The sequence below is a fragment of the Scylla paramamosain genome, chromosome 7, assembly GCF_035594125.1.
Source record: "Scylla paramamosain isolate STU-SP2022 chromosome 7, ASM3559412v1, whole genome shotgun sequence".
NCBI classification, from domain to species: Eukaryota; Metazoa; Arthropoda; class Malacostraca; order Decapoda; family Portunidae; genus Scylla; species Scylla paramamosain.
In genome coordinates this window covers 31,389,490-31,416,491 of record NC_087157.1, presented here as the reverse complement: position 1 = coordinate 31,416,491, position 27,002 = coordinate 31,389,490, and the positions used below count along the sequence as shown (strand labels likewise).

The window sequence follows — 27,002 nt, the reverse complement described above, 5'->3', positions numbered from 1 at the left end:
ACTTGAGTATTTCAACAGAAGTGAATCACAACTTACTTGCAGCATCATGTTTTGTAGCTCCCTGACTCACCTCTTTCAAACAATCTTTATCTGAATTTCCTCCCTTGGTTCATTTTCTGGTCATAGAAATCTAGTCCAATCCCTAGCATAATCCATTTAAATAAATTTGTTGGATTTTATCTATGAAACTGACTGGTAGTGAATATAAATCTGTTATACCTGCCATACTCAAGGGACTCAAATCTGCAATGTCTCAGTATCTTACAAGTACTGGTTGGGTTTACACAATAAACTCTTGATATGGCAAACCTTAATATAGGGAATTATGAATAAAAGAAAACCTTCAAAGTTAATGAACAATCCTAATACAAAACAAACTTTGGATTCACTAAATGAAACCTGGGAAGTGCCTCAGATTAAAGGAGTGCACTTGCTGTATGGAACTTTTTGGTCCAGCACACACTTGAGACAATGGGCATTCCTGCATTCAATGAATGCTTTTCCCACAGAAATACTCTTTTACTTTTTTCAGTGTAATTTCTTGGTAAAAATTTATTGATCTATTATATATTGTATCCCTTACCCTGTACTGGAGATAACATATGGTTGTTTGCTGACTTTCATCTTTTAACTTTCATTTAATCTTCATACAGTGCTCAACAAAAGAATTTGGTATCCTAGAGAAAGCAGTAAAACATCATGGTTGACAGTTGCTAATGCTGACTGTATGTAATTGGTTTGTTTATAAGTGAACCTGGGATTAAGAACACTTAACATAAGTCCACACAATTCTGCAAAGATCTATACAATAGAATTTATTTTTTTTATTCATGCTATCAGTGCAGAGCAAGACACAGGGAAATCTTGATTAATAATCTTCAATTTAAACATTTTTACTGAGAAAATTAAAAACTTGTCTCCTTGGTTATTTACTAATAAGAAACTTAAAAAATCACCATGAAAATAATTAAAATCCACAAAATGGAAAAAAATTATTTCTAACCCATACCTTTCTCACAAAGTGGAGTACAGTGGTTAATATTAAGTGCACCTACACCATTATTGTTGCTGTACTCACTGGTGACTAACTTAGTGTTAAATGTGAGTATTCCAAGACAGTAGTTTCATCACTATATGGCCTCTGGGTACCTTGCACAGCTTCTACTGATATGTACTACTCAATGGCAAGTAATAATTCATTATTTCATTCACTGCAATTATCTACTTGATTTCAAATAACTGTGCATTATTCTTTTTAATAAATAAATAAACAAAATTTTAAACAACTTACTTAAATTTGTTGGCATAGTGGTCCAAAAAGCCATGGAACAACTTTCCAATACTGAAGTTGTTCTTCGACGTGAATGTAGGCATCTTCTCTGTAACACTGATATTTGTAACTGGGCCATGGGCACGGAACTTCTCAGGGAAGATCTTCTGAAGACATGGCAACACTGGAGGCTCCACACCTTCTGTTCCAACAACACAGTAAGCCAAGATTACTTGTTGTATCCACATACTATAACAAAATGTCTCCTGTGTTTCAAACATTACACTGAACTACTTGATCAATCTAGAATATCTTTCATATTCATGTCATACAATTTTCTGGTCATTCAAAAGTTTTATGTAGTCCAGTTATTAAAAAAAATTATGATCTTATAAGAATGAAGTCCATGCTAAAGTAGTAAAACTTTATTCTTCTCTCAACCCTTGAAACTACCATTGCATGTACTTTACACACCTATGTTTTATAATCAAAATTCAAAATAAAAAGAGCACTGAAAAGATCAGCATCAGCCTAAGGGTCCCCATTTGGGAAGAGCATCAGAAAACCTTTAAGACTGCAGTCTTGAAGTTTAATCTTTCTTAGGACTGCCAATGCAAGCCTTACTAGTCCATCCCATCCCTGTTTTAGTCCAGGAAGCTAGATTGAAGATGGCGGGAATGATGGTTGTAATGATGATGATGGTTATCACCACTACCTTCAGTATTATTCATTTGGTGTATATATATATATATATATATATATATATATATATATATATATATATATATATATATATATATATATATATATATATATATATATATATAGACAATATAATCTTTTACATACCATCAAATCATCTCATATCTAAATTTTCCAGTCAGGTAATTATCATGCCATCCCAGATAAAAAAAAAGTTTTTTCATATCACTGTAATTACTTTAATTTCTTACAAAGAGGACTCTGGACTTAGGAGATATCATCACCAACAAAAACACTACAATTTAAAAGTATGAAGGACCAAATGACTACTTACTCTGGAGGTAGTGAATGACCATAAGGACTAGAGAGTAGGAAGAGATGGTCATGTTCTTGGCATTGTTGATGTTGTGGTGCTGGGCCCAAAGCTTCACCACCAGAACCAGTGGCCGCACCCGCCAATCCACTGTGAAGATCAAAATCATTTAGTTGTCTGAGAATGATCAAGACAGAAAATATATTCTAATGATCTATTCTATTTAGATCATTTAGAATCTCAGTGTTATTTTATGCTCATTTTCCATCTCTAAAAGTAAGCTTCAAAGACAAGAGAAGTTTCAAATTAGAACACTCACACTGAGAGTAGGAGTTAAGAAGGTGAGTGTTGCGGATCCCAACAGCATTGTTGCAGTTGAGATCCACATCTACCTGAGTTTGGGCATCTCGGAACTTAAGGATTGGTACCTTCGCTCGGATCAGCTCCATCTTCTCAATAAATGCTGAAACACATTCAACCATACAGCACACAAATCAAAAGAAAAGACACGACATACAACATTTTTATATACACCCATTGAGAATTACATCCATATTTCTCAAAATAATCAGGTCAAATTTTCCTTTCTCCCAAAGATAAAATAATATATAAGATAAATAAAATATCAGGTAAAAAGCATAAAAAACTGACATGATATCAAAGCTAAACTCACGACAGTTGTAAAGTTCACGCTGAAGAATGCGGAGGATGGCAGTTGCCTCTGTGCGCTGATCCAGGTCTCGGCATGACACCATCAGGCACATGTCCACATCACTCCAGTCAGCCCCAAACCCACTCAGAGAAGAACCCACAACATATAGTCGGCAGTGTGGAATTACAGCCTGGACCCAATGCACATTCTTAAAAGAAAGAATAAGAATTTAATGAAGGAAAAAAGCATATTAATCAAAGTTTAGTAAATTATACACATGATTTTTCAGAGGATGCTCAAGGATTTCAACTCTAAAAAAAAGTTGTAGTACTCCTTGCTGACCAATTATTGCCCCAGAGCACAATTTGAGGGCATGTGTCAGATTAAAGCTGCTGGTATGCAAGTTCAACTTAGTTATTATATATAATTTTTAATAACAAGCATCTAAACACCCTGCACCTTTCATATTTTCTAATGTTTCTCCACTCCTAAGAAGTGTATCTGGTAACTTTTATACACATGCTTGTAGGCAGTGATGGGCAACAGTTCTTGCAAACACCAAGTGAGTACCTACAAAATTTCACTGCTCTTCATCCACTTCTTGTCAGGAAAAGCATGAATTTGTAGGTGTGTCATTGTGTACCATTTGGCAAGGTAAAACACTAACATTACATCATTGTGTATAGCTCTCGACACAGTAGAATACCTAAACACAAAGTAAAATGCTATCATAGTTTTTAACTGAGGTAACTTTAGGCATATTTCAACACAATATTGTTATCCAAAAATTACATATAAATGATAACACTGATCAACAGCCTGACTGTTTGATTTAATGGTCATATGATACCACATACGTATTGTTAGAATACAAAAAAGTAACTTGATTAGACTACTATCAGTGCTGAAGAACAAGAAGGCCTTCCCTAGTCTCTGTAAAATAATGACATGCCTAGCCCATCACTACCTGACTATATAGAGAAGTGCCAACACATGCATAATAGTACTGAGAGAGTAAATATTCCTCTCATCATTATCATGCACTAATATTTCTTTCACCAACTTTCAATTTCTTGTCACATTAACAAATATATGCTATTATTTAAAAAAAATAATAACTTTAATTTTAATATTATAAATTTAATATTTAAATTTAAAAGTTTTATATATTTTAAGTAAATATTACTTACCCGTATGGCCCTCAGGACCTTCTCCTTCAGCTTCATCTTCTGACTGAAAGTCTTATTGGTTTGCTGATGCTGTTTAAAGAAGTCCCAAATCTGTTTTGAGAGCCCATCCCATTCACAGCCAGTCAGCAGTTGGCTGGGCGCATCCACAACCTCACATTTCCACCGTTGATCTCCCTTCACTTCACAGCTAAAGGTTCCAGCACGGTCCACAAGTGGTGCACTCCTGTCCCAAACTGGTTCATTTCTTTGTGTGTATCCATGGTTTTGGTGGTCATTATGGTATCTGTTGTGATACCCCCGGCCTTGGTTGTACCTCCCATAATGTGGTGGCTCCCCCCCCATATTATGATAATTATAATCACGACTATACTGGTTGTAGTGTCCATAGTTGTTGTAGTTTCTGTCATATCTCCGATTCTGGTATGTATGACAGTCCCTCATCACAAAGTTGCTAGGGTAGTGATGACTGTAGTATTGGTTGCCCCCAAAGCCCCCACCACTGGCCTGATTGTGATGGTGATACTGATGATATTGGTTGTTGTGTATGGGTCTGATTTGGTGATTAGGATGATTGTACTGCTGGTGGTGGTTCTTGGGAAACTCCTGATGATCAGCAATACTGCTGCTACTGCTATTGCTGCCATGGTTGTTGGAGGAGCTGCCATTACTATTGTGTCTGCGTTTTTGGCGGGGATGCCGGTATGAACCTTGAGAAGCACTACTGCAAGAGCTGGGAGAGTGGCTCTGTCGCTCCAAGGTACTGTTTTGGGAGGAGAAAGAGGAAATAGTGTGATTAGGAGAGGCTGTGAAGGAAATCATGATGGTGATGTATATACTGTTACATATTACTAAATACTACTGATCTTCACCAGCATGTGCCATGAACCACACCAAATTTCCTGTGCTCATGTGGGCATGGTGACATCAGGTCAGCATGTCCTACATTGTTCAATGGCCATTCTCTGACTATTATACTCACTTTCATATATTTTCTAACTAGATGCTATTCTAAAATTATTCAGTCCTGATTTTAGAATGCTCCAAATTTAGTAATGAATTACTCTATACATTTCCTTCTGTCTTATTAGTGTGAACCATCAGCAAAGAGACTTACCCAGTGCCATGCTTAGAGTTTGCCGTGTCTGATGAGCTATCAGCAGGCAGACTCAAATTTCCTGGAGGGGTGGAGCAGCGGGATGAGTAGCCTGTGTCACATCCTCCACTACTGGTGGCTTCCACAATGTCCATGCTGAGGGAAAAAAGGGTAACTTATTTTTAGATACAGTTTCTCACCTATGATGAGTATACACAATCTTCCTTCTCTAGTCACCAACCTTTCTCTTAGACTTGAAGATACAAATACTTTTCTTAATATCAATAAGGAGTGCAAATAACAAGTAAATATTATATATTAAATTTACATGCTCATCATAAAACAACAGATTTTGAGGGAAACAGCATCCCAACCAGCTAAATCAGGCACACCAGAAATGAGTATCAAGCTATAATACAGGGCACTATGGAAGCTAACTGGAGACAAGATGATAATTAAACTTGTGTATTGGAGACAAATATCACCTACATGAATATGGAAATGCAAGTCATAGAATATAGCAGTGCATTTCCCTTCAATAGAAAATAAACCACCAAATCCTTTGTCACTTTTACATAAAAATTACCTATTTTCATATATAATAACTTGCAAATATTTTCAGAAATTATATGAAATAGTCACAAAACGATCAAGTGAATATTGTCCCTCCAGACAGGTACCAAAATAAAAAATATATTAAGATGTAGGGCACAAGAGACAACTGACTATCTGCAGCTTTTAGAAAAAAATAAATCATGTTAACTTCATTATTGATGCTACTTGATGTTATGAATAAATAAGTTTTTGGATTAGGTAATCTTGACAATAACCCTGAACAAGAGTACTGAAGAATATAGCAAAGTCATTCTTGCTAACATTAGATGATTGTAAGGAGACAAAAGTTCAAGTCCCTCACACACTGGCCATGGCATAACCTTTGAGGATGTCAACAAGTGCTGGTCCATTAATGAAGGTCCTGTAATAATTATAGTCCCATGGAGAACCATAGTTGCATTTCCCTACTTTTTTACTCTCCATCCCCTTTACCTGCACTGCCTAAGTTGTTACAACATATTATGCATAATTACCAACAGTGTTTCAACATCAACAACTTCTTTAGGAGTGATACATTATGTAATGAAATGAGGTTTGCAAGTGTGTCATCTAACCCCTATACTGAATACAATGATGCCATAATGGCTTGATCCCCAGCCTTACCTTTTCTTCTCCTCTTGTTGGGTGCTCTTCCAGAGGGCATTTTGCAATAGTTTCTCCACCTCCTTAGCATCAACTGCTTTGCAGGGATTTGACTGTTTGGGTCTTGGGTGTCTGACTTCCTCCCCTGTAACTGATGGCACACGGAGCTCGACCTCATACTTTAAGATGGACTGGGAGAGCTGCTCACCCTCACTGATGTCAGTACCACTGTCTGGCTCTGGCGGCCTATTTGTGCCTGTGCACTTGTTCTTGAGATTGTTACTGCTACTATTGTTGTGGCTGATGTTACTGTGGATATTAGCACCAACTTTGCTTGAGTTCTTGCCTTTAGTGATGTAGCTGCTGCTGCTGCTGCTGTTATTGTTATTGTTGTTCTTGTCTCCTCCGATAACAGTGATAGTTGGCTTACCAGTAGGAGATGACACCATTCTGGTTGGAGCTCCAAGCAAAAAGTGAGCCTTGTTCCCGTGACCTGGCGGTGGGCAACTTAGGTCAGGGAGAACAATTTCTTCACTATTGGAATTCCTCAACTCTTGATGGATGCCCTCAATTCCACCAGAACCCACTACCCCACAGAAAACACCACCTCCACTTCCACTGCCTGCACTATATGCACCAGGATTTGTACTATTGTGGACAAATGAGTTTTCTGAGGAGATCAGTGCTGCAGCACGTTGAGCTCCCACACAGTTCTGCCACTCAAAGTCTGAGGGGTGGTGCAGGAGAGCAGGGTGCAGTGGGGTGGTGGGATGTGTGGTGCAGAGCAGACCTGAAGCAGCAGGAAGGTCGTGGGTGAGGAAATGCTGGAGGGTATCAGGAAGCTGCTGTCTGTCAGAAACACCACACTTGGCTGCCACCTGAAAATAACACACTGTTATTTCATAACTGCTGCAGCCATTAACTAACACTTATGCTGCCACACACACATACACACACACACACACATCTATGATGTTTTATCTTGTTACTGTTAACAAAATTGTATCCCCGTGCTTGCACCTTGACAAGTCAAACTCTTTTTACTCTCTACTGACATCTAACTTTCCTTCTTGCTGGAAGTTTGCTTACATTCTGCCTATTCCTAAGAAGGGTGATTACTCTAATCCCTCAAACTACCATCCTATTCTTTTAATTTCCTGCCTAAAGTTTTTAATCTATCATCAACAGGAAGATTATTAAATACCTAACACTTCACAACCTGATATCTTTTTTTTTACATAAGAGGATCATTGGCCAAGGGAAAAAAAACTGGGGAAAAAAAAAAAAATATTCAGACACCAGTCCCAAAAGAGACCAAGAGAATCATCGAAAATTGAATGATAAGCGTCTTGAAACCTCCTTAAAAGTGTTGAAGTCATAGGAAGGAAGAAATACAGAAGCAGGCAGGGAGTTCAGAGTTTACCAGAGAAAGGGATGAAAGATTGAGAATTCTGGTTAACTCTTTCATTACAGAGGTGGACAGAATAAGGATGAGAGAAAGAAGAAAGTTTTGTGCAGCAAGACTACTGGATGAGGGGAGTCATGCAGTTAGCAAGATCAGAAGAACAGTTAGCAAGAAAATAATGACAAAAAATAGCAAGAGATGCAAATTGCATTGATGAGAAGAAGGCTTAAGACAGTCAGTTAGAGGAAAGGAGTTGATAAGATGAAAAGGTTTTGATTCCACCATGTCTAAAATAGTGGTATGAGTGGAACCCTCATACATGTGAAGCATACTCCATACATGGGAAGATAAAGCCCCTGTACAGAGTTAGCATCTGGGGGGGAGGGGGAGAAAAATTGGCGGAGATGACTCAGAACACCTAACTTCATTGAAGCTGTTTTAGCTAGAGATGAGATGTGAAGCTTCCTTTATTTCTTCTACTTTTGTTGTCCTTGTTCTGTCCCCCTCTTATAAAAAAAAGTGCTACAATCCAAAAGTCTCACAAATCCTCCCACTTTTGCTCACCCACATTTCCCCATTTTTTTTTTTCAATTCTGGTTTTTAAATCTATCTCCTCCTACAGTTTTTATTGTACAGTCATATGCCTCACATCAAGGAAAGTCCAAACTATGGTTTTGAATGCAACAAAGTTATTTTGCCAATACTGGGTTTCATTTGTGTGTGTGTGTATATATATATATATATATATATATATATATATATATATATATATATATATATATATATATATATATATATATACTTCTTGCAGAAACTTTGTTTTTCTTATAAATATTTGTTCCAGAATTTAAAAATGTTGCAATGATATGTTAATATGTTAATGTATGAGTCTCCTACTTTTGCTGAGTCTTGAGTCTTTGTTTCATGGAAATTAATGCAGAAATGGCTGAAGGCATGGATTTCAAAGGTGAGAAGTCATATTTTGAGTAATGGACAGTTAAAAATTTTGAATACTTTTCAAGACTACTTTTTCAGTCTATAAGGTCAGTTTCTACATATCATTTGATGTGTTTTCTACCCTCTTTTCATATCAAAGCAAATATATACAGTTTTCCTTACCTCAAGGATGCAGGACTCTCTACAAGTCAACGTCATTACTATTTTTGCACCTAATCCCCCTTTTTGGCATATGTCTTTAAAGAGAGTGTTAGAGCTTCTTGACAACTCTCCTGAAGCTTATCTTAACTGCAAAAAAATTAAGTCTCTGATAACAATGATAATAATTTCATTTCTTGCCATAAAATTTTTCAGTTCCTTTTAATATTGTTACATCACATCTTCACAAATCATATGCCTAAGAAATAGAAAAATAGGCAAGACTGATCTTCAGAATAGTGGAAAGTAATGCTGGCTGGCAGACGTAGGTGGTAAGGTTGTCACAATTTTGTAACGTGACATGGTTAACTTATTCTATATACCTCCAATTGTTCTCTAAACCTTTCCTTTTGTCTCTTGACAACTAAGAGTTGCCTCTTTCTTTCTAGTAACTTAGCCTAAGTATTTTGTTATGCCCTTGACATGTTCTGATACAACTACAAGTGGAGAGTAGTGGACAAAATGCAAAACACCCACCTTCTTTCTTTTGAGTCTATTGGCTCATTGAGGCCATTATCATGGTGCTCCTCACAGGCAGAGAGGGAATCTAGGTTCCCAAGTAGAGCTACATAATTAAATACTTTATCAAAATGTATAGTTTTTTAACAAGAGAAACTTCATGAATACTGCCTTGCAAGAAAAAAATGACAGTAGGAGTTCCACTTCAGGCCATAACTCAGGATATTGTGAATATAGACATAACACTCAGCACAATGTTGCCAGAGAGTGTAGCTATGCCAACATTTTTTCACAAAATGATACTTTCAACTCACACTACCCATTCCAAACAACTGTTCACCTTTATCCCATTAGTTACTCCATTATCATCTATTTCTTTGAAAGGGAACCTCCATAAACACTACTAATTACAACTATGTAGTTCTATCAACTTAACACAACCTTCCAGACAACTATTCCCTCTTCTTTGATGACATTCAACTGTCCCCCTCTTCTACACCGAACATCCTCAGCCTATCCTTTACTTATGATCTAAACTGGAAACTTCACATCTCATCTCTAGCTAAAAAAAGCTTCTATGAAGTTAGGCATTCTGAGATATCTCCACCAGTTTTTCTCACCCTTCCATCTACTAACTTTGTACAGGGGCCTTATCCATCCATATATGGAGTCTGGGGGGATTCCACTGATACTGTTCTTCTAGACAGGGTGGAATTCAAAGCTTTTCATCTCATCAGCTCCTCTCCTCTAACTGACTGTCTTCAGCCTCTTTCTCATCACTGCAATATTGCATCTCTTGCTATCTTCTACTGTTATTTTCATGCTAACTGCTCTTCTGATCTTGCAAACTGCATGCCTCCCCTCCTCCTGTGGCCTTGTTGCACAAGACTTTTTTCTTTCTCTCACCCCTATTCTGTCCATCTCTCTAATGCAAGAGTTAACCAGTACTCTCAATTATTTATCTCTTTCTCTGGTAATCTCTGGAACTCCCAGCCTGGTTCTGTATTTCCACCTTCCTATGACTTGAATTCCTTCAAGAGGGAGGTTTCAAGACACCTATCTTTCAATTTTTGACTACCACTTTGGACCCAATTTGGGGATTGGCATCTAAGTGGGCCATTCTTTTTCTTTTATTGGATTTTATTGCCCTTGGCCAGTGTCTCTCCCACATAAAAAATATACATATATCATTATTAAATAATTTAAAAAAAATGTTACTCTCATACACCAAAATGGGCATGAAAAATACATCTGACATCAGATATGATCAAATATACTGCCTTATTTTGAACTGAGCTCAGCTGGTAGAAAGCTTGTTACTTTATCTCAACTAGAAAAATGCATTTATACAAACTGCCATAACAACAAAAGTTAGATATTCAAAGACCTAAATTATATGTACAATGATATTACAAAACCAAACACCATTACAAGCATTCTCTTAAGTAGTATGGTACTAGTAATGATAAAGCACTGGCAACAGTATTACGATTTAATATTATTGTCCTGATCATCGTCATTAGTAGTAGTTTTTGTATTGTCATCATCATCATCATTATTATTGCTATCAATTATTATCTTTGCTGATAGTATGTAGTAATAGTAGTAGCAGTATCACTGTTGTAATAGTAGTAGTAGTAGTAGTAGTAGTAGTAGTAGTAGTAGTAGTAGTAGTGATGGTAGTAGCAACACTAGTGCTACTGCAGCAGCAGCAGCAGCAGCAGTAGTAGTAGTGATTGGTGTAACAGGGCAGGTTTGTCCGATTGTTTCTGTAAAGTTATATTACATGCCACACATGCAATATGACGCAAGTGAGATAAGCATGGCCTTGAATAAAAACATGCAGGATAGTTTAATCATCCATGCAACCAAAGGGGTTAGACTTGCATACAGGTCTGGCTCACCTGGTCTTGAAGAGAGACAATGAGCAGAAACAGAAGCATGTCATGAGGCAAACTACTGTAAAACCACTGGCATGTTGCACCATGCCATTCTCCTCCACATAATCTCACCCTTCACCCTCCACTCACAACAATCATACCTCCCTGACACACAATCTCATACCATATCAATATCTTAGATTGTAGCGTATCCAACAAAACTAAACTTCTCTTCTCATTTCTAAGTAAGTTATCTCTCAATGGCTGAAATAAAATATCAATTTCAAGCAGCATGTTCTTTTATGTGAAGGAGTCTGGTCAAGGCACAAAAAAGTGGAGGGAAAAAAGCCCATTCACTTGCTGCAACCAAAAAGTTTGCTTTGTCCTGACATTAGGAACTGGATTTTCTGAGTGGGTTTCTGATCATACACTCTACTCTGCTTTGTTTCATGCTTGAGGCATCTTTTGTTTCTTTGGCTTAAATTATTTTTGTCATGCCTTTGATGTAATAAGTCACACCTTTATTGGCAGTTTTCTCTTCATTATCCAACTAAGCATCCAATCTGAGTCACTCAGAGTTTTGTAAGGCTCTATGGCTTTTAGAGTACAACTTCAGGTTATTCTTAGCTCTTATAATTCTTGATAATTGTGCCCAGAGCAAGGTAAACCAAGTAATTATGTATTAAATTCTTTAGGATGAATTAATGGTCTTCATAATTACCCCTTCATATATTCAATTCCACTTCATAATTTGATTCCTCAATACATAACTACTAATTTTCAATGTATTTATTTTGCCTGCTCCAAAGAGTTCCCCTCAAAATGGGTGCAAAAGGCTTCACAGGACAGCACTCAACCATGTCCCAAAAGATCAACTAGGCAGTACATTGAGCACACTGTAACCACAGCAACGTGCAATAACAGTTACTTATGCCTTGGTTATGTAAGCAACCACTAAGTACCCACCATACTCTTTAAATTTTACATTATGTTGGACTTCTATCTGAGTATCTCTAGTCTGAAGTAATTAATCCTTATGAATCATTATATATGTTTCTTCTTATCTGTCAAACTTGTTCTTTAATATCTGTAAATTTGACTTTAGACATGTGCATGTCTCATTGCAAGCTTTCTATATTCTAGTGACAATGGGTGGCATATGTTATTTCAATAGAAGTCATATTAATTTTGGGGATTTAACTAGGTATTTAACTTGAACAAATGTACCTAGAGGTGGACCTAGTGTTGGTGGAAGTGGAAAATTAAGGAATGATCTTTAATAGGGAATTATCAGGCTTTGTGGAGGAGCAAGAGAAACAAGTTTCAGAGAAGATACACCATCAAGTGAATGTTCTATGCCAAATGGTGCAAACAAAACTAATGGTGATGATTGTGATGAGGAAAATGGAGATAGTGTTGGAGGCAGTGGTAGGGCCCACTAGCCCTACCCAAGCCTCAGATATCCTTACTGTTTATCAAATCCCTCTTGTCTTTCTAGCAAGTTTTGGATCAACAGAGCATCACCATTACACTATTTTTCTTTTTTCTGCTCCTACATTTCATGTTTCAGTCACAACTTTTCTTTGCATTAATTTAACAAAAAATTTACATCTGAACAACATCTATTCCTGCTTGGTTCATACATCCTAATTATGGAATCATGTATAAATATCAACAATATTTTCATAAGATAAGGAACCACAAGTGAAAAGAACAACAATTAACCACTATGTTTGAGATAATAATTTTGACTTCTTAATGGTTTTTACATTAGCTCTGATCCCTTTCCAAAGGCATCAGAGTAATTATCACAAGTGTTTACATTGTACCTAATATTATGGAAATACTGCAAAACATTCATGACTATCAGTAAACTCTAAATATTTAATTAAATGTATGTGTGTGTGTGTGTGTATTTACCTAGTTGTGGCTTATAGGAGGAGGAGTCTAAGCTCAAGTCGTCCCATCCCAATATCCACTCTTATCCAGTTTTTCATTAAAATCACCTATAGTTATTGCATTTACTTCTTTTTGCAGCTCAATTCAGATTCCTGCAGTCCTCTGCAGGAAACTGTTCTTAATATCAATTCTACACACACCCTTCTTCATTTTCTCATGCCCTCTTGTGCTTCTAAAGTCTCTCCTCACCACATCACTCCTGTCCAATTTTTCATAGCCCGACAAAATCCGATATAAGGCAATCAGGTCACTTCTCTTTCTTCTCTCTCCCAAGGTGGGCAGGTTTAGTTTCTTTCATCTCTTCGTACAATAAGTCTAATATGGTCAGAAGCAACTTTGTCACTGCTCATTGTATTCTCCCTATTTTTTCTGTCCCTTTTAATGCTGGGAGACCATATCACCACCATATATTCCAAATGAGGTCTTATCACTGTCACAATTAAATTCCTAATGATCTCTTAATCCAGATAGTTGAACGCTGCTCTTATGTTTCTCATCGGATTATATGTTTCTCCTTTCTTCTTACATGTACCTCTGGGGACAGCTTATCAATGCCAGTAATTCTAAGGTCTTTCTCTTCACTCTTGACATTTATTTCCTCATTATCCAATTTATAACTGAAGACTGGCCTCATACAACCATCCCAAACTTCAACACTCCACATTTTTTTACGTTGAACTCCATTTTCCAAGTGCCACTCCAATCCCAAATCACATTCAGATCTTCCTGTAGGGCTTCACAATCCTCTGTCCTCTCCACTCCATCAATTCTGCATCATCAGCAAACAGACTCATGTAGCTATTCACATAAGAACATAAGAATATAAGAATTAAGGGAAGCTGCAAGAAGCAACCAGGCTTACATGTGACAGTCCCTGTATGAAATATACCTACCTATTTCCACCTATCATCCCCATCCATAAACCTGTCTAATCTTCTCTTGAAGCTCCCTAATGTTCTAGCACTAACAACATGATTACTGAATCCATTCCACTCATCTACCACTCTATTTGAGAACCAATTTTTTCCTATCTCATTCCTAAACCTAAATTTTTTCAAGCTTGAACCCATTATTTTGTGTTCTACCCTGGTTGCTGATCCTAAGAATTTTGCTTCCATCCCCCTTGTTATAACCCTTATACCACTTAAAGACTTCTATCAGGTCCCCTCTTAACCTACGTCTCTCTAAAGAGTGTAAATTTAACAGCTTCAATCTCGCCTCATAGGGAATACTCCTCATCCCCTGTATTCTTTTAGTCATTCTCCTCTGTACTGATTCTAATAGACCTATATCTTTCCTGTAATGTGGGGACCAGAACTGCACAGCATAGTCTAGATGAGGTCTGACTAGCACCAAATATAACTTTAATATTACTTCCAGCCTTCTACTTTTAACACTTCTAAAAATGAATCCTAGTACCCTATTTGCCCTGTTTCTGTCCTCTATGCATTGTTTTCCTAGACAGAGTTCAGAGATAACTATAACTCCTAAATCTTTCTCATACCCTCATAACCAGAGTTTTGTTGTTTAATGTGTACTTACTGTGTGGGTTTCCTCTACCTACGCCAAGTACTTTGCATTTGTTGATATTAAATTGCATTTGCCATCTGTCCGTCCATTCATTCATCCTATCTAAATCTGCCTGCAAGGCGATGGCATCTGATTCTGACCTAATTAATCTATCTTTGTGTCATCCGCAAATTTGCTAACATCACTACTAATTCCACTATCCAAGTCATTGATATATATTAGAAATAACAATGGCCCTAATACTGATCCTTGTGGCACCCCACTAATTACATGACCCCCAATTGGATTTCAAGCCATTTATTACAACTCTTTGTTGCCTGTCACTAAGCCATGACCTTATCCAGCCTAACACCTCAGGAGCCTTTGATGGGGTACTTTGTCAAATGCTTTACTAAAGTCCAGATATAAGATATCATAATTATCACCATTATCTACTGCCTCGTACACTTTACTGTAAAAACTTAACATGTTTGTCAGGCAAAACTTCCCCTTCGTGAAGCCATGCTGTGACTGATTTATCAAGTTATGTTTGTCTAAATGTTCCCTAATGTTCCTCGCTATTATTGACTCCAATATTTTACCTACAACTGAAGTTAAGCTGACAGGTCTATAGTTAGACGCTAAAGTTTTATCTCCTTTCTTAAAGATGGGTATTACATTAGCCTGCCTCCACATTACTGGTACCTCATCTGACTCAAGTGGTTTCCTAAAGACAGAAACTAACAGCTCACTAATAACTTCTTGGCATTCCTTAAGTACTCTGGGATATATTTCATCTGGTCCTGGTGTCTTGAACTTTTTTAGCCTATATATCTCCTGTTCCACTATCTCCTTAGTTATGGAAATATGTCAGCTTCTTATTCTCATCTCCTCTAAACATCTGTTCACTATTCAGCATATCCTGCATGTTTTCCTGGGTGAAGAGTTAAAAAATACTCATTCAGAATTTTACTAATCTCCTCCCCAGAACTAACCAGCTCCCCATCTGCCCTTCACCCCTTCCATCACCCCCTCCATCACATCATTCACATAGATAGCAAACATAACTGGTGCTAGTACTGACCCCTGTGAGACACCACTAATTACTTCCTCCATGATGACTTCCTATCTTTGACCACTTATTTCCCTTCCTCTCAGAAAGTCACTGATCCAGTGTAGGAGTGCACTCTCAACTCACCAAACATTTCTAATTTCCACAGCAGTCTCTTGTGGAGCATCTTATCAAACACTTTCTTTAAGTCCAAATAAACACAATGTGCCCATCCCTCTCTTTCTTGTACTATATCTATGACTCTTGAGTAGAAGCACATCAAATTTCTTGTACACAACCTTCCTTTTCTTAAATTCAAATTCTGTCAGTTAATTTCTCTCACTTTTCCAGATATTCACTCCATCTTTGTTTCACTATTCTTTCACACATTTTTGCCACTACTCTTGTTAATGACACCAGTCTATAATTAAATGGTTCTTCTTTGCTACCATTTTTACATATGGGGACTAAATCTGCTTTAATCCAATCTTTTGGGCACCACTCCTTCCCTTAATGAAGTTATGATGAGTGTGTAAACCTTGTGTGCAAGCTGATCTCTGTATTCCTTCAGTACCCAATTAGATACTCTATCAGGTCCCTGCGCCTTCTTTGCATCCAAACCTTCCATCATTATTCTTACCTCATCCACTGTGTGTGTGTGTGTGTGTGTGTGTGTGTGTGTGTGTGTGTGTGTGTGTGTGTGTGTGTGTGTGTGTGTGTGTGTGTGTGTGTGTGTGTGTGTTTACCTAGTTGTATTGTACAGGGCATGAGCCAAACCTCATTTTGTCCTCTCTCCATATCATATTTATCCAGTTTCTCTTTAGACATGTGTACATTGTTTGCTGCAACCACCTCTTCCTTCAAATCATTCCAGATTTCAATAGTTTGATATGGGAAGCTTTATTTTTTTTATGTCACTTGAACATCCACTCTTCTTTATTTTTTTCCTATGCCCCCTCGTAACTCTCTCTCCCTCCTACATCTGTGGTACCAAGTCATTTCTGTCTATTCTTTCTATATTGTTTACTAATTTGTACATTGTTATCAGATTTCCTCTTTTTCTTCTTTCTTGAAGTGTTGGTAATCCCATCTCTTCAAGTCTTTCTTCATAGCTTAAGTCTTTCAATTCTGGTACCATCTTTGTCGCTATCCTGTGTATTCTTTCCAATTTCCATATATCTTTTTTTTTTCTATGTGGAGCCAACTACTGCTGCATATTCTAATTTAGGTCATATCATGCATGTTACAGTTTTCTTCATTTTTTTATCCATATAGTTAAAAGCCATCCTAATGTTTGTTAACAAGCTGTATATAGAATCAAGTATCCCATTCATGTGCCTTTCAGGTGATAGTGTGTCCTGAATCATTTATACTCCTAAATCTTTTTCTACATTACTTTTCATTATCATTTCTTCTCCCATTTTGTAATTCCATGAAGGTCTCTTTTTTACTTTTTCCTATTTCCAACATATGGCATTTCCTGTGTGTGTGTGTGTGTGTGTGTGTGTGTGTGTGTGTGTGTGTGTGTGTGTGTGTGTATTTGCCTAGTTATATTTACCTAGTTGTGCTTTATGGGAAAAGAGCTATGTTCATGCTGTCCCATCTCCTTATCTTTTAATATCAACTTATCCTTGAATCCATGTATACTTTTTGCATTTACAATCTCCTCATCCAGACTATTCCACACATCAATACTTCAATATGGGAAACTATACTTTTGATGTCTCTTCTACAAGCACTCTTCAGCCTCTTTCCATTTCTTCTAGTATCACATGTATCCCAAACCATCACGTCATTCCAGTCCACCTTCTCCACTCCTTTATATGTTTTTAAATATCACAATCAGGCCTCCAATTTGCTTCCCATTTCTCTCCTTTTTCCAACATTGGTAGATGTAACCTTTCCAACCTCTCTTCATATTTTATGTCCCTGATATTTGGTATCATCTTTGTTGTTGCTCTCTGAACTCTTTCCAACTTCCTTATATCCTTTTTCTTGTAGTGTGTGTGTGTGTGTGTGTGTGTGTGTGTGTGTGTGTGTGTGTGTGTGTGTGTGTGTGTGTGTGTGTGTGTGTGTGTGTGTGTGTGTGTGTGTGTGTGTGTGTATTTACCTAGTTGTGGTTTATGGGAGGGGAGTAATCTTATAGTATTCCATCTCTATATCTATCCAGTTTGGTCTTAAAAAGCAAGGACATTTACAGCACTGACAACATCTTCACTGAGTTCATTCTATTTGTTCACACTTCAGTGTGTGTGTGTGTGTGTGTGTGTGTGTGTGTGTGTGTGGGGGGGGGGGATGAGAGAGAGAGTCTTGATCACATGCTAGACTTGTGACTGCCAATTGTGACCCTTTCAGAAAGATCTTAGAGGCCAGAGAGACCAACAGATAGTGTGTGTGTGTGTGTGTGTGTGTGTGTGTGTGTGTGTGTGTGTGTGTGTGTGTGTGTGTGTGTGTGTGTGTGTGTGTGTGTGTGTGTGTGTGTGTATACAATCCCAAATCCTTCCCTAACTCCTGATATAGATACTGTCACAGGTGTGAAACAGGTGTAGTCCACTAACCTGCTAGTCCACCAACTCTATCTGAATCAAACTTCTACTCTTCAAGAGCAAAAGACAAATTATTAGATATACAGGTAGATGTAACATATATACTACAAATATACATCTCAGTAGCAACAACAAAATATTACTAAAAGCATTTTTACTTCAGCTTGTCTGAAGTTAAATGTTTGTGATTCAATACAGAAAACATGGATATGTGACTTGTGGAAATTTATTTGTTGACACAAGTATAAGCTGTATTTTTATCTGAAAGCATCTGTTCCCTTCAGAAGCTTGCCTTCAAGAGCATTTAATCTCTACAATTACTGTATACTGCTAAACTCCCATAAAGAAATCAATACTTCATATGTGTGTGTGTGTGTGTGTGTGTGTGTTATTAACACATAATTGTCTGCCAATCTCATAACACAGTGAGCTGTTGCACTATAAGAGTTTAGGGATCATGGTGACTTATCTTTCTGTAGGATTAAGACCATTTGCACACCTCACACTAAGACAGCTAGCTTATAACCCCATGGCTTATATCCTCTACACACTTGCTGCTAGATGAACAGGGATTACACATAAAGAGATTCCTCATCTCCTTTGCCATTCCCAGAACTCAAACCCAGGCCTCCTTGGTTATGAGCCAAGCATGCTGACCAGTACACTGCACAAAGTGTGTGTGTGTGTGTGTGTGTGTGTGTGTGTGTGTGTGTGTGTGTGTGTGTGTGTGTGTGTGTGTGTGTGTGTGTGTGTGTGTGTGTGTGTGTTTAACAAAGTCAAATATGTATATGAATTTACAAATACACAATTAACAACTGTATTTGTGTTTGAGTATCTTAAATATTGCATATTCATATTTGAACCTTATATCTGCAATATTTATTTTAAATAAAATCAAATATACAGATTGATATTATATATTAATCTCAACAGCTAACACAGCATGCAATTTTCAAATATAACCAAACATTTCCAACACAGAAATACAAGTATCATTGAAAGAAAAGATACTGGATTTAGGAAGAAGTTATTTTCCCAGCAATATTCCTCTAATCAGAACTGCTTTTCCTCTGAAAATAGGCAACACAAAAGCCATAACATGAAAGGAAAACTGATCTTAAGGCAGCACAGAACTTACGGCAGGAGGGAGGGGTTACAGTGGCACCTACCTGAGTCAAGATCCATGGTAAAGAATGGGAGGCTTGGAGAGCAGGGTACATCACACACACACACAAACAAATGTGACCCCAGGCACCCAGGTACCAGGGCACCAAGGCACCAAGGCACCAAAAAACAAAGGCACTGCAAGCAGGGAAATCAAATCATGCATATCAGAAACAAGCAAATTAGTTATATTAGTGATAAATTTCACTAGCCACAATGCATTAAGCAAATCACAGTAACTCTGCACAGGCAAGATGAATGTTGCAGGGCTAAGCAAGAAACAAGCACATCATCATGGTATCAGTAGTGAGAGCAAGGAATGTGGGGCCAAAACAACTCAAAGATGGCTGAGTGGAAGCTACCACATGGCACACTCATGGTGTAAATAAAGAACCATGTTAAGAGGAGGAAATCAACCAAAAGAATAAAATAGTACCTAGGTTTTGTTAACTAGAAGTAGGAATTATCAGTGCAATGATCTCTTATAATGCACACAACTGCTAAGTATTTTACATAGTTTTATCATAACTTCTAACCTCACATAATTAATCAACTAGTGGAACTCAATGATCTTGGAAATAATGGCAAAACCTCATGATATAAGTAACTATTAAAACCTACCTATTATAAAGATACCATGTAATTCAATTACTGCTCACAATTAAGGCACATCATCAGGTAGCTCCTATTAATAATTACACTGCCTGCAATGATGATTAATACATATACAGATTATGAAATTACAGCCTGACTTTCCAGTGCACAAAACTCATCTACAAGATTTGTATCATGCACCAGGCAGTGTTGATGTGACTACATAATCTTATGTACACATTAGTGAAATATGTTTTGGAAATGTAGTGCTTTAAGAAAATCTTACAAAACACATTTAAAACTTATTTCTGAGGCTTTTTTTCTTTTAAATTAAACTGAAAAACAGTAACATCTTTTGGAGAGAAAGAAAGAAAGAAAAAAATATCATGTTTCAAATCAATCATTACCAAAATCAATCCTAAACATAATCACACAATCAATTTGTTAATGAATAGCATGAATTCTTCATGAAAAAATAAAAGAAAGATACTTATTACAGAGACTGTTCTACTCTTAGTGACAACCACCCACCTTTTACTGGGCCAAGTCAATGGCAGACATCCACACTTCCTTGAGTACAGTGCAGAGACACAGCACACCTCACCCAAATGAGTACTTGGGTGATTTCAGAGATGAAACTGTATGCACTTAGTTTGCCATAAGAGACTGCACATTACTGGTAGGAAAACACTACACACACAGTGACTTTGACAGCAGGTTTGTTTCACAAGACACTGACCAGCCTTCATGAATCACTTCTTTGAGATTCCTTTTACACACAGGTATGACCTATGTTTGCACAACATTCCCAGTGTCAAGCTTGAAAGAGCCACAAGAACATCGAACTGCTGAGAGAAACCACTGAAGTGGGCCAAGTGATCCATGTGGCTAACCACAGCCCAGACTGTGAAAGGTGGGCATGGTGCCAAGACACATCATCCCACCGGCCTTCATGAGTGCTAGAGGGTGCCAAGACTCCCACACTGATGTACCCCTACAACACTCAATTATGTTAAAAAAATAAATGTTTGCTTTCAAGAATCCTTGACATTACTGGTTGGCTTGAGGGTTGCCTTGAGTTACCTCATAATTGCAAGACCTTCCTCACAAACCCAGAGCTCAAAGGAAATAATCTGAGAGGGATTGAGTTACCACAGTTGGCAGTGAAGCTTTGACTTGCATGCTATCCTGACACGACCTATATTAACCAGCATTCTCCCCAGAGGTTTGTTATTTTTGTCTGATGTAATACAAAGCTTGTTATAAGTGTCTTAACTGCTATCTTTCCTATCAAAATTTGCCTATTTATGTATCTATACACCAATCACATACTTTATTTGCTTAATGAGAATTTTTCATAAAATATTAATATAGGTATTTAACATATAACCACAAATTTCAATAATATAGCATCACTTCACTCCTGGTCAAGACAAAAATTTGAGCCACAGACTTTGGGTTGAGCCTCCTCACATTCAATGCAAACACATACATCGTGCTGTTAGAAGACCCACCAATTTCCAATCATGATAATACAAAGCAATGCAAGTATCTTAACACCATAAATGTCATTAACAGAAAAATTTCTTTTGCAGATATCTGAAACATCAATATAATTTCATAATCAATTAATATAGATAAAGAGTTCTAAGTAAAAACAAAATACTTGATTATCTAATAACAATCTGTAAAACTAACAACCAAAATACTTTATGAATATTTCCTATAGTTACTACCTTTTTCATCTGATACAATGTTCTCATTTCTCATATTTGCACAGCAGCAGAAATGTCATTAATTTGTTAAAATAATGAGCACTGTTGTGACCCATCTTCAAATCCAAGCAAAGAGATGGGGAAAATATAAATATTGTTTCTTTTTAATGATACTCTCATTTGTACTTCTATTTACATTAAGTGAATGATATAATGCCCCACCTGTGACACATGTCATGTGCTGATCTGGGTCATGTCATGCCACACCTTACAGTTCCAGGTTGCACCTTGCTCTGTGTGACAATTTGACATAAGATTTTTGCTTATTTCAATGGTATGGTTCAAGCTATGAAAGAATAGTTATTATAATTACAATACACCCAAGAATTGCACTGGTATAGTATTGTTTATTGTGTCATACGTCACCTGTGCTAAATAGTGCCACGCCTCCGCTTGGGAATGTCATGCCTCTAACTGAGGCACAGCCATGCCCTCATGAATACGCTGTATTACTCTTATAGTAGTGACGTTGACTGGTATTCGTAAGACCATTCAACCCTGGGGTAAAATCACTGGGCAGTGACGTGCAGACGTGCATGGTGCCGTAGCTCACCTGTGTCCCTCTCCCTCCCTGTCCCCGCCGTAGCATGTTCTATAATGGCCAGGGCTGTCTAGCTGATCTAAAAATTACCTACTGTACAACGAGGAGAGTGGCGAGTGCCTCAACACTGCCACTAAAACTAAAAGGTGCCAAAAACACGCCGAGGCAGGAGTGTCGCCAAGGAATGTTTCTCGGCCTGGACTGAAAAATACACTTCACATCTTATCCCTACCTATTACATGCACTTCACGTACACCCCTAACCCCCTTGGTACCTTATACATGCTTATCTTATGGTAACATAACAGAAACCATGTATACATTACCCTTATTGAGAAAAAAAACAAGAAGTGGCCGTACCAGCAGCAGCGCCGCAAGACTCCAAATATGGGGCGGTCACGTCATATTAACTGTGCACTACTTCATTAACTACCTGTCCTGGCCATTCCGGAATACTTGGACACGAACACTATAATTTTCTTAAGAAGATTTATGCACTGTTCAAGTTACTAACCATAAAAGTACATAACATTGTTTATTTGGCAATCGCAAACTCAAAAGGTGGGGGAGGTCTGGTGGGGATTCTTGGGAGGAGGGATGGGTGGGGGAGGATGAGGGTGGGGGTGGATGAAGGAGGGAGAGGAGGAAGGTAGGGAAGACAGTGATGGGATGGGGGGGGGGGGGTTAGGGAGGGTTTAAAGGCCGTTGAGGGACCACTACTTACTGTGTACGATAATTGTTTTCTTACCCTTATAATAGAAAATGGTCATTCAGAAATACCCTCACACAGGTCATCATATTTTTGTTTCATTTTCAAGTCTTTCTTTTTTGTTTATGTTTCGTAAACAGCTGTAAATAATTTTGGCAGTTATATAATAGAAAAAAAGTGTGTGTGTGTGTGTGTGTGTGTGTGTGTACTACGCCTCCTCGCTCCCTACACGCGCAGTTGTCCTCAACCCCCTTCTTACATAACAATATATAATATCTTTCCGTTCGTATCGTCCTATCAGCAGCACTCGCACATGTCTATCGCGAGAAAGACTTGAAATTAACCTTGTACTTGACATTAAAAGGTAACTTAAATGAATGAAAAAATATGAATGGATGACATTAACATAATTTATCACATCTTTGCCATAGTGAACTCAAAGTTTGATTTTTAATGGTTTACCTGATAAACTAACAGGAAAATATGTAAATCTCTCTCTCTCTCTCTCTCTCTCTCTCTCTCTCTCTCTCTCTCTCTCTCTCTCTCTCTCTCTCTCTCTCTCGTTTCCAACACACACACACACACACACACACACACACACACACACACACACACACACACACACACACACATATATATATATATATATATATATATATATATATATATATATATATATATATATATATATATATATATATATATATATATATATATATATATATATATATATATATATATATATATATATATATATATATATATATACAGATTACTCTCATAAAATAATGTAGTTACCCATCATGTAACACCTTTCTGGTGTTCTCGAGGGTTACTGCAGTATTTGGCACCCACGAGGAAGTATTCATTTGTATCTCCCCAACCACGAAGTAACCCCCACCTCACCGTGAGTCCGGCTCTGATAAATTAAGCTTCCTCCACCTTCACTTCAGCACCTCTTCGCTATAAACACACCTCTGGCGTATCCTGTGCGATGACGTAGAGGGATTCAAACTGCAAGGAATTGGGACGAGCGATTCTTTCTGTCTTAGATGAGAATGGCAAAATCCGGAAAAAAAAAAAATGCATTAGGAAATGGATTGTGTATAAAAAAAGGGCAACTTGCAGACCCTAATGATAATAATAATAATAATAATAATAATAATAATAATAATAATAATAATAATAGTAAGGAAAAAAAAAGACGAAAAATAGTCACTAAAGCATGTGATGGGGAAATGACAGAATGTGACGTCTCCTTACGCCTGTATGGCACCTTCTGTCATTTATCACCCAGTGGCTAAGCAGTCTGCCCCTCGCTTTTAGCTTGAGCTGAGCTTGAGCTGAATCTCACGCATTGGAGATTGTCGGTGAAGCCTATTGAACGGTGCTGTCCCACACAAACCTGCAGGGTTAATGCAAAAAGAGGGGAAAAAACTAAGAGTACCACTCCTCCTTTTAACCTCCATCTGCAGTACATGCACACTGCCTCAAATTATCGGGAGCTCCCTTTCTCTCAGTCTCTCCCATTCGTACACTCCACGCATTCTCTTAAAACCGTATTGTTAAATCACTTTCCATCCTAGCAAACAACCCCAGCAGGCACTGTATCTGTCTACTGCCATTCCTTTATCTCACCTCAGTCTATTCATAGTCACCCACCTCTGCCTCTACATCTCTATTCCTATTTAAATCTTTCAACCAACCTTACCCTACCACCTTTTCAATGTTGATTGCTCCTACCTTTACTACTGATTCTGTATGTCACAACATCAGTTATATTCTCTCCCTTATCTACGTTTCCGTCTACAATACATTCCTTGCACTTTTTTTCTTTGATGAGGTCTTCCACTTTCTCAACATTTCAACCTCTCACATTTATGCATCCCAATCCTACATACTCTCTTTCATTATTCATTCAATGCCTCGTCCCCATTATTATTTTCTGTCTTATTTTCTGCACTATGTCGCCCTATTCCAATTTAAAAATCTGTAACACATGACTTGCTCGTTCGCGGTGAACACCATCCCTGTCAAAAGTCTGTTGGGGAAGAGCGCCGTCTAAATCAAGGAAAGTAATCCCATAGTCCACTTTCATTCTCAGGATCCATTCTTGCGTCGCCTTCCCAGTTCCCAGCCTTGGTTAATAAATCTCCAGTTAACACATAGCATGTTCACCACGGTTCATCCAGGATGCATACGGGTTGGCCAGCAAGCACGTGAGGTCAATGTGGGTCGTGACTTTATAATTATGTATAAAAATAGCTTTGTATCCTTTTCAGTCCTTTTAATAATAGTGAGGTATCACACACCTCTCATTTATTCCACTGATTCATTAATGCTGCATCATTTTGAAAAGTGAGGATAAGGCGTCTTCTTCAGTCAAAAGTCCTGGTAACCAAGCGGTTTCCAAGGCATTATCTTCCAATTAGTCTCTGAGGAACCTCGAAAGCAAGATTAATAAAATTATAATTAATCCTACTACCTTTGCTCAGAAGCTTGTGAGATCGAGGGATGCCTTTTTTTTTTTTTTCTGTGGCTCAATGTCCAAAACAGTGGATGAAAAAGACAAAAGGACAGGAGTAGCAAAAGGAAAACTGCTACTTGTGGGCTGCAGTGTAAATTTCCTGGGTGAAAATAAGCTTATGCAAGGGTAATGATTTCAGTAACATTGCAAGTGCAGAGAATTATCAGCATGGAAGTCTCTCACTGATGTTTTTTTTTTTTTTTTTTTTTTTTTTTTACTTCGCTGTTTCCGTAAGTGTGCAGGATCCACTACATTGTTTGAGCTGATAACATGCAAAATGATACGCCTGTACTAGTTTGCAGAATTAGACAATGGGTGTAAATATATGTTATTCCCTCAATGAAATAATGGGAAGCTCACAAATGGGTGTGTATTTACCTAATAATTGCACTGTACAGGGCACAAGCCAATGTTCATTTTGTCCTTTCTATATCATATTTATTCAGTTTCTCTTTAAACATGTGTACACGTGTTTGCAGCAACCACCTTTTCCTTCAAATCATTCCAGATTTCAATAGTCCGATACAGGAAGTTGTATTTCTTAATGTCACTCGAACATCCACTCTTATTTTTTACTCATGCCCCCTCGTAATTTACGTCTCTCTCCCTCCTCCATATGTGGTATCACGTCATTTCCATCTATTCTTTCTACATTGTTTACTAATTTGTGCATTATCAGGTCTCTTCTTTCTCTTTCTTGCAGTGTTTGTAATCCATCTCTTCAAGTCTTTCTTCATAGCTTAAGTCTTTCAGTTCTGATACCATCTTTGTCTCTATCATCTGTATTATTTCCAGTTTTTCTCTCTCTCTCTCTCTCTCTCTCTCTCTCTCTCTCTCTCTCTCTCTCTCTCTCTCTATCTATGTGGAGCCCAAACTACTGTTGCATATTCCAATTCAGGATGTATCACGCTTGTTATAATTTTCTTCGTCATTTCTTTGTGTGTGTGTGTGTGTGTGTGTGTGTGTGTCTATATATATATATATATATATATATATATATATATATATATATATATATATATATATATATATATATATATATATATATATATATATATTTATATATACACACACATTTTTCTTTGAACTAAATTAGCTACAGCATGTCCCATACTGTCCTGCACTGGTCTGAAACATTAGTCCACAGCTTGTAGACCGACTCATGAACTTTTAACCTAATTATTTTTGAGCTTCTCCAAGTTTCTATAAGATATAATATATTGCATGACATTCAGCAGCCAGAATGTTATAAATAAAGTATAACCATCACATGAAAAATGCTGGTGTTACTGTAATATTACATTATCAGAGT

General features: G+C 37.5%; 1 protein-coding gene across 9 annotated transcripts in view; it reads right to left on the bottom strand.

The window, feature by feature from the left end:
• The window catches only part of LOC135102362 (uncharacterized), a 30,618-nt gene extending 6,571 nt beyond the window's left edge, over positions 1–24,047 (bottom strand). For 2 of the 9 annotated variants that reach the window (XM_064007481.1, XM_064007482.1), the window contains exons 1-9: positions 23,962–24,047; positions 19,551–19,683; positions 6,439–7,295; positions 5,242–5,376; positions 4,128–4,887; positions 2,959–3,145; positions 2,605–2,748; positions 2,307–2,435; positions 1,292–1,472 (exon numbers count right to left, since the gene is read on the bottom strand). In XM_064007481.1, the coding sequence (XP_063863551.1) occupies positions 1,292–1,472; positions 2,307–2,435; positions 2,605–2,748; positions 2,959–3,145; positions 4,128–4,887; positions 5,242–5,376; positions 6,439–7,295; positions 19,551–19,683; positions 23,962–24,032 (2,597 nt within the window). In that variant the 5' untranslated portion in view covers positions 24,033–24,047. Of the gene's footprint in view, positions 1–1,291; positions 1,473–2,306; positions 2,436–2,604; positions 2,749–2,958; positions 3,146–4,127; positions 4,888–5,241; positions 5,377–6,438; positions 7,296–8,941; positions 9,068–11,340; positions 11,476–19,550; positions 19,685–20,670; positions 21,539–22,076; positions 22,103–22,467; positions 22,519–22,780; positions 22,933–23,961 lie in introns of those variants that run through there. The other 7 variants (XM_064007484.1, XM_064007489.1, XM_064007483.1 and 4 more) reach the window with 7 other exon arrangements.
• Between the last annotated feature and the right edge of the window lie 2,955 nt (positions 24,048–27,002).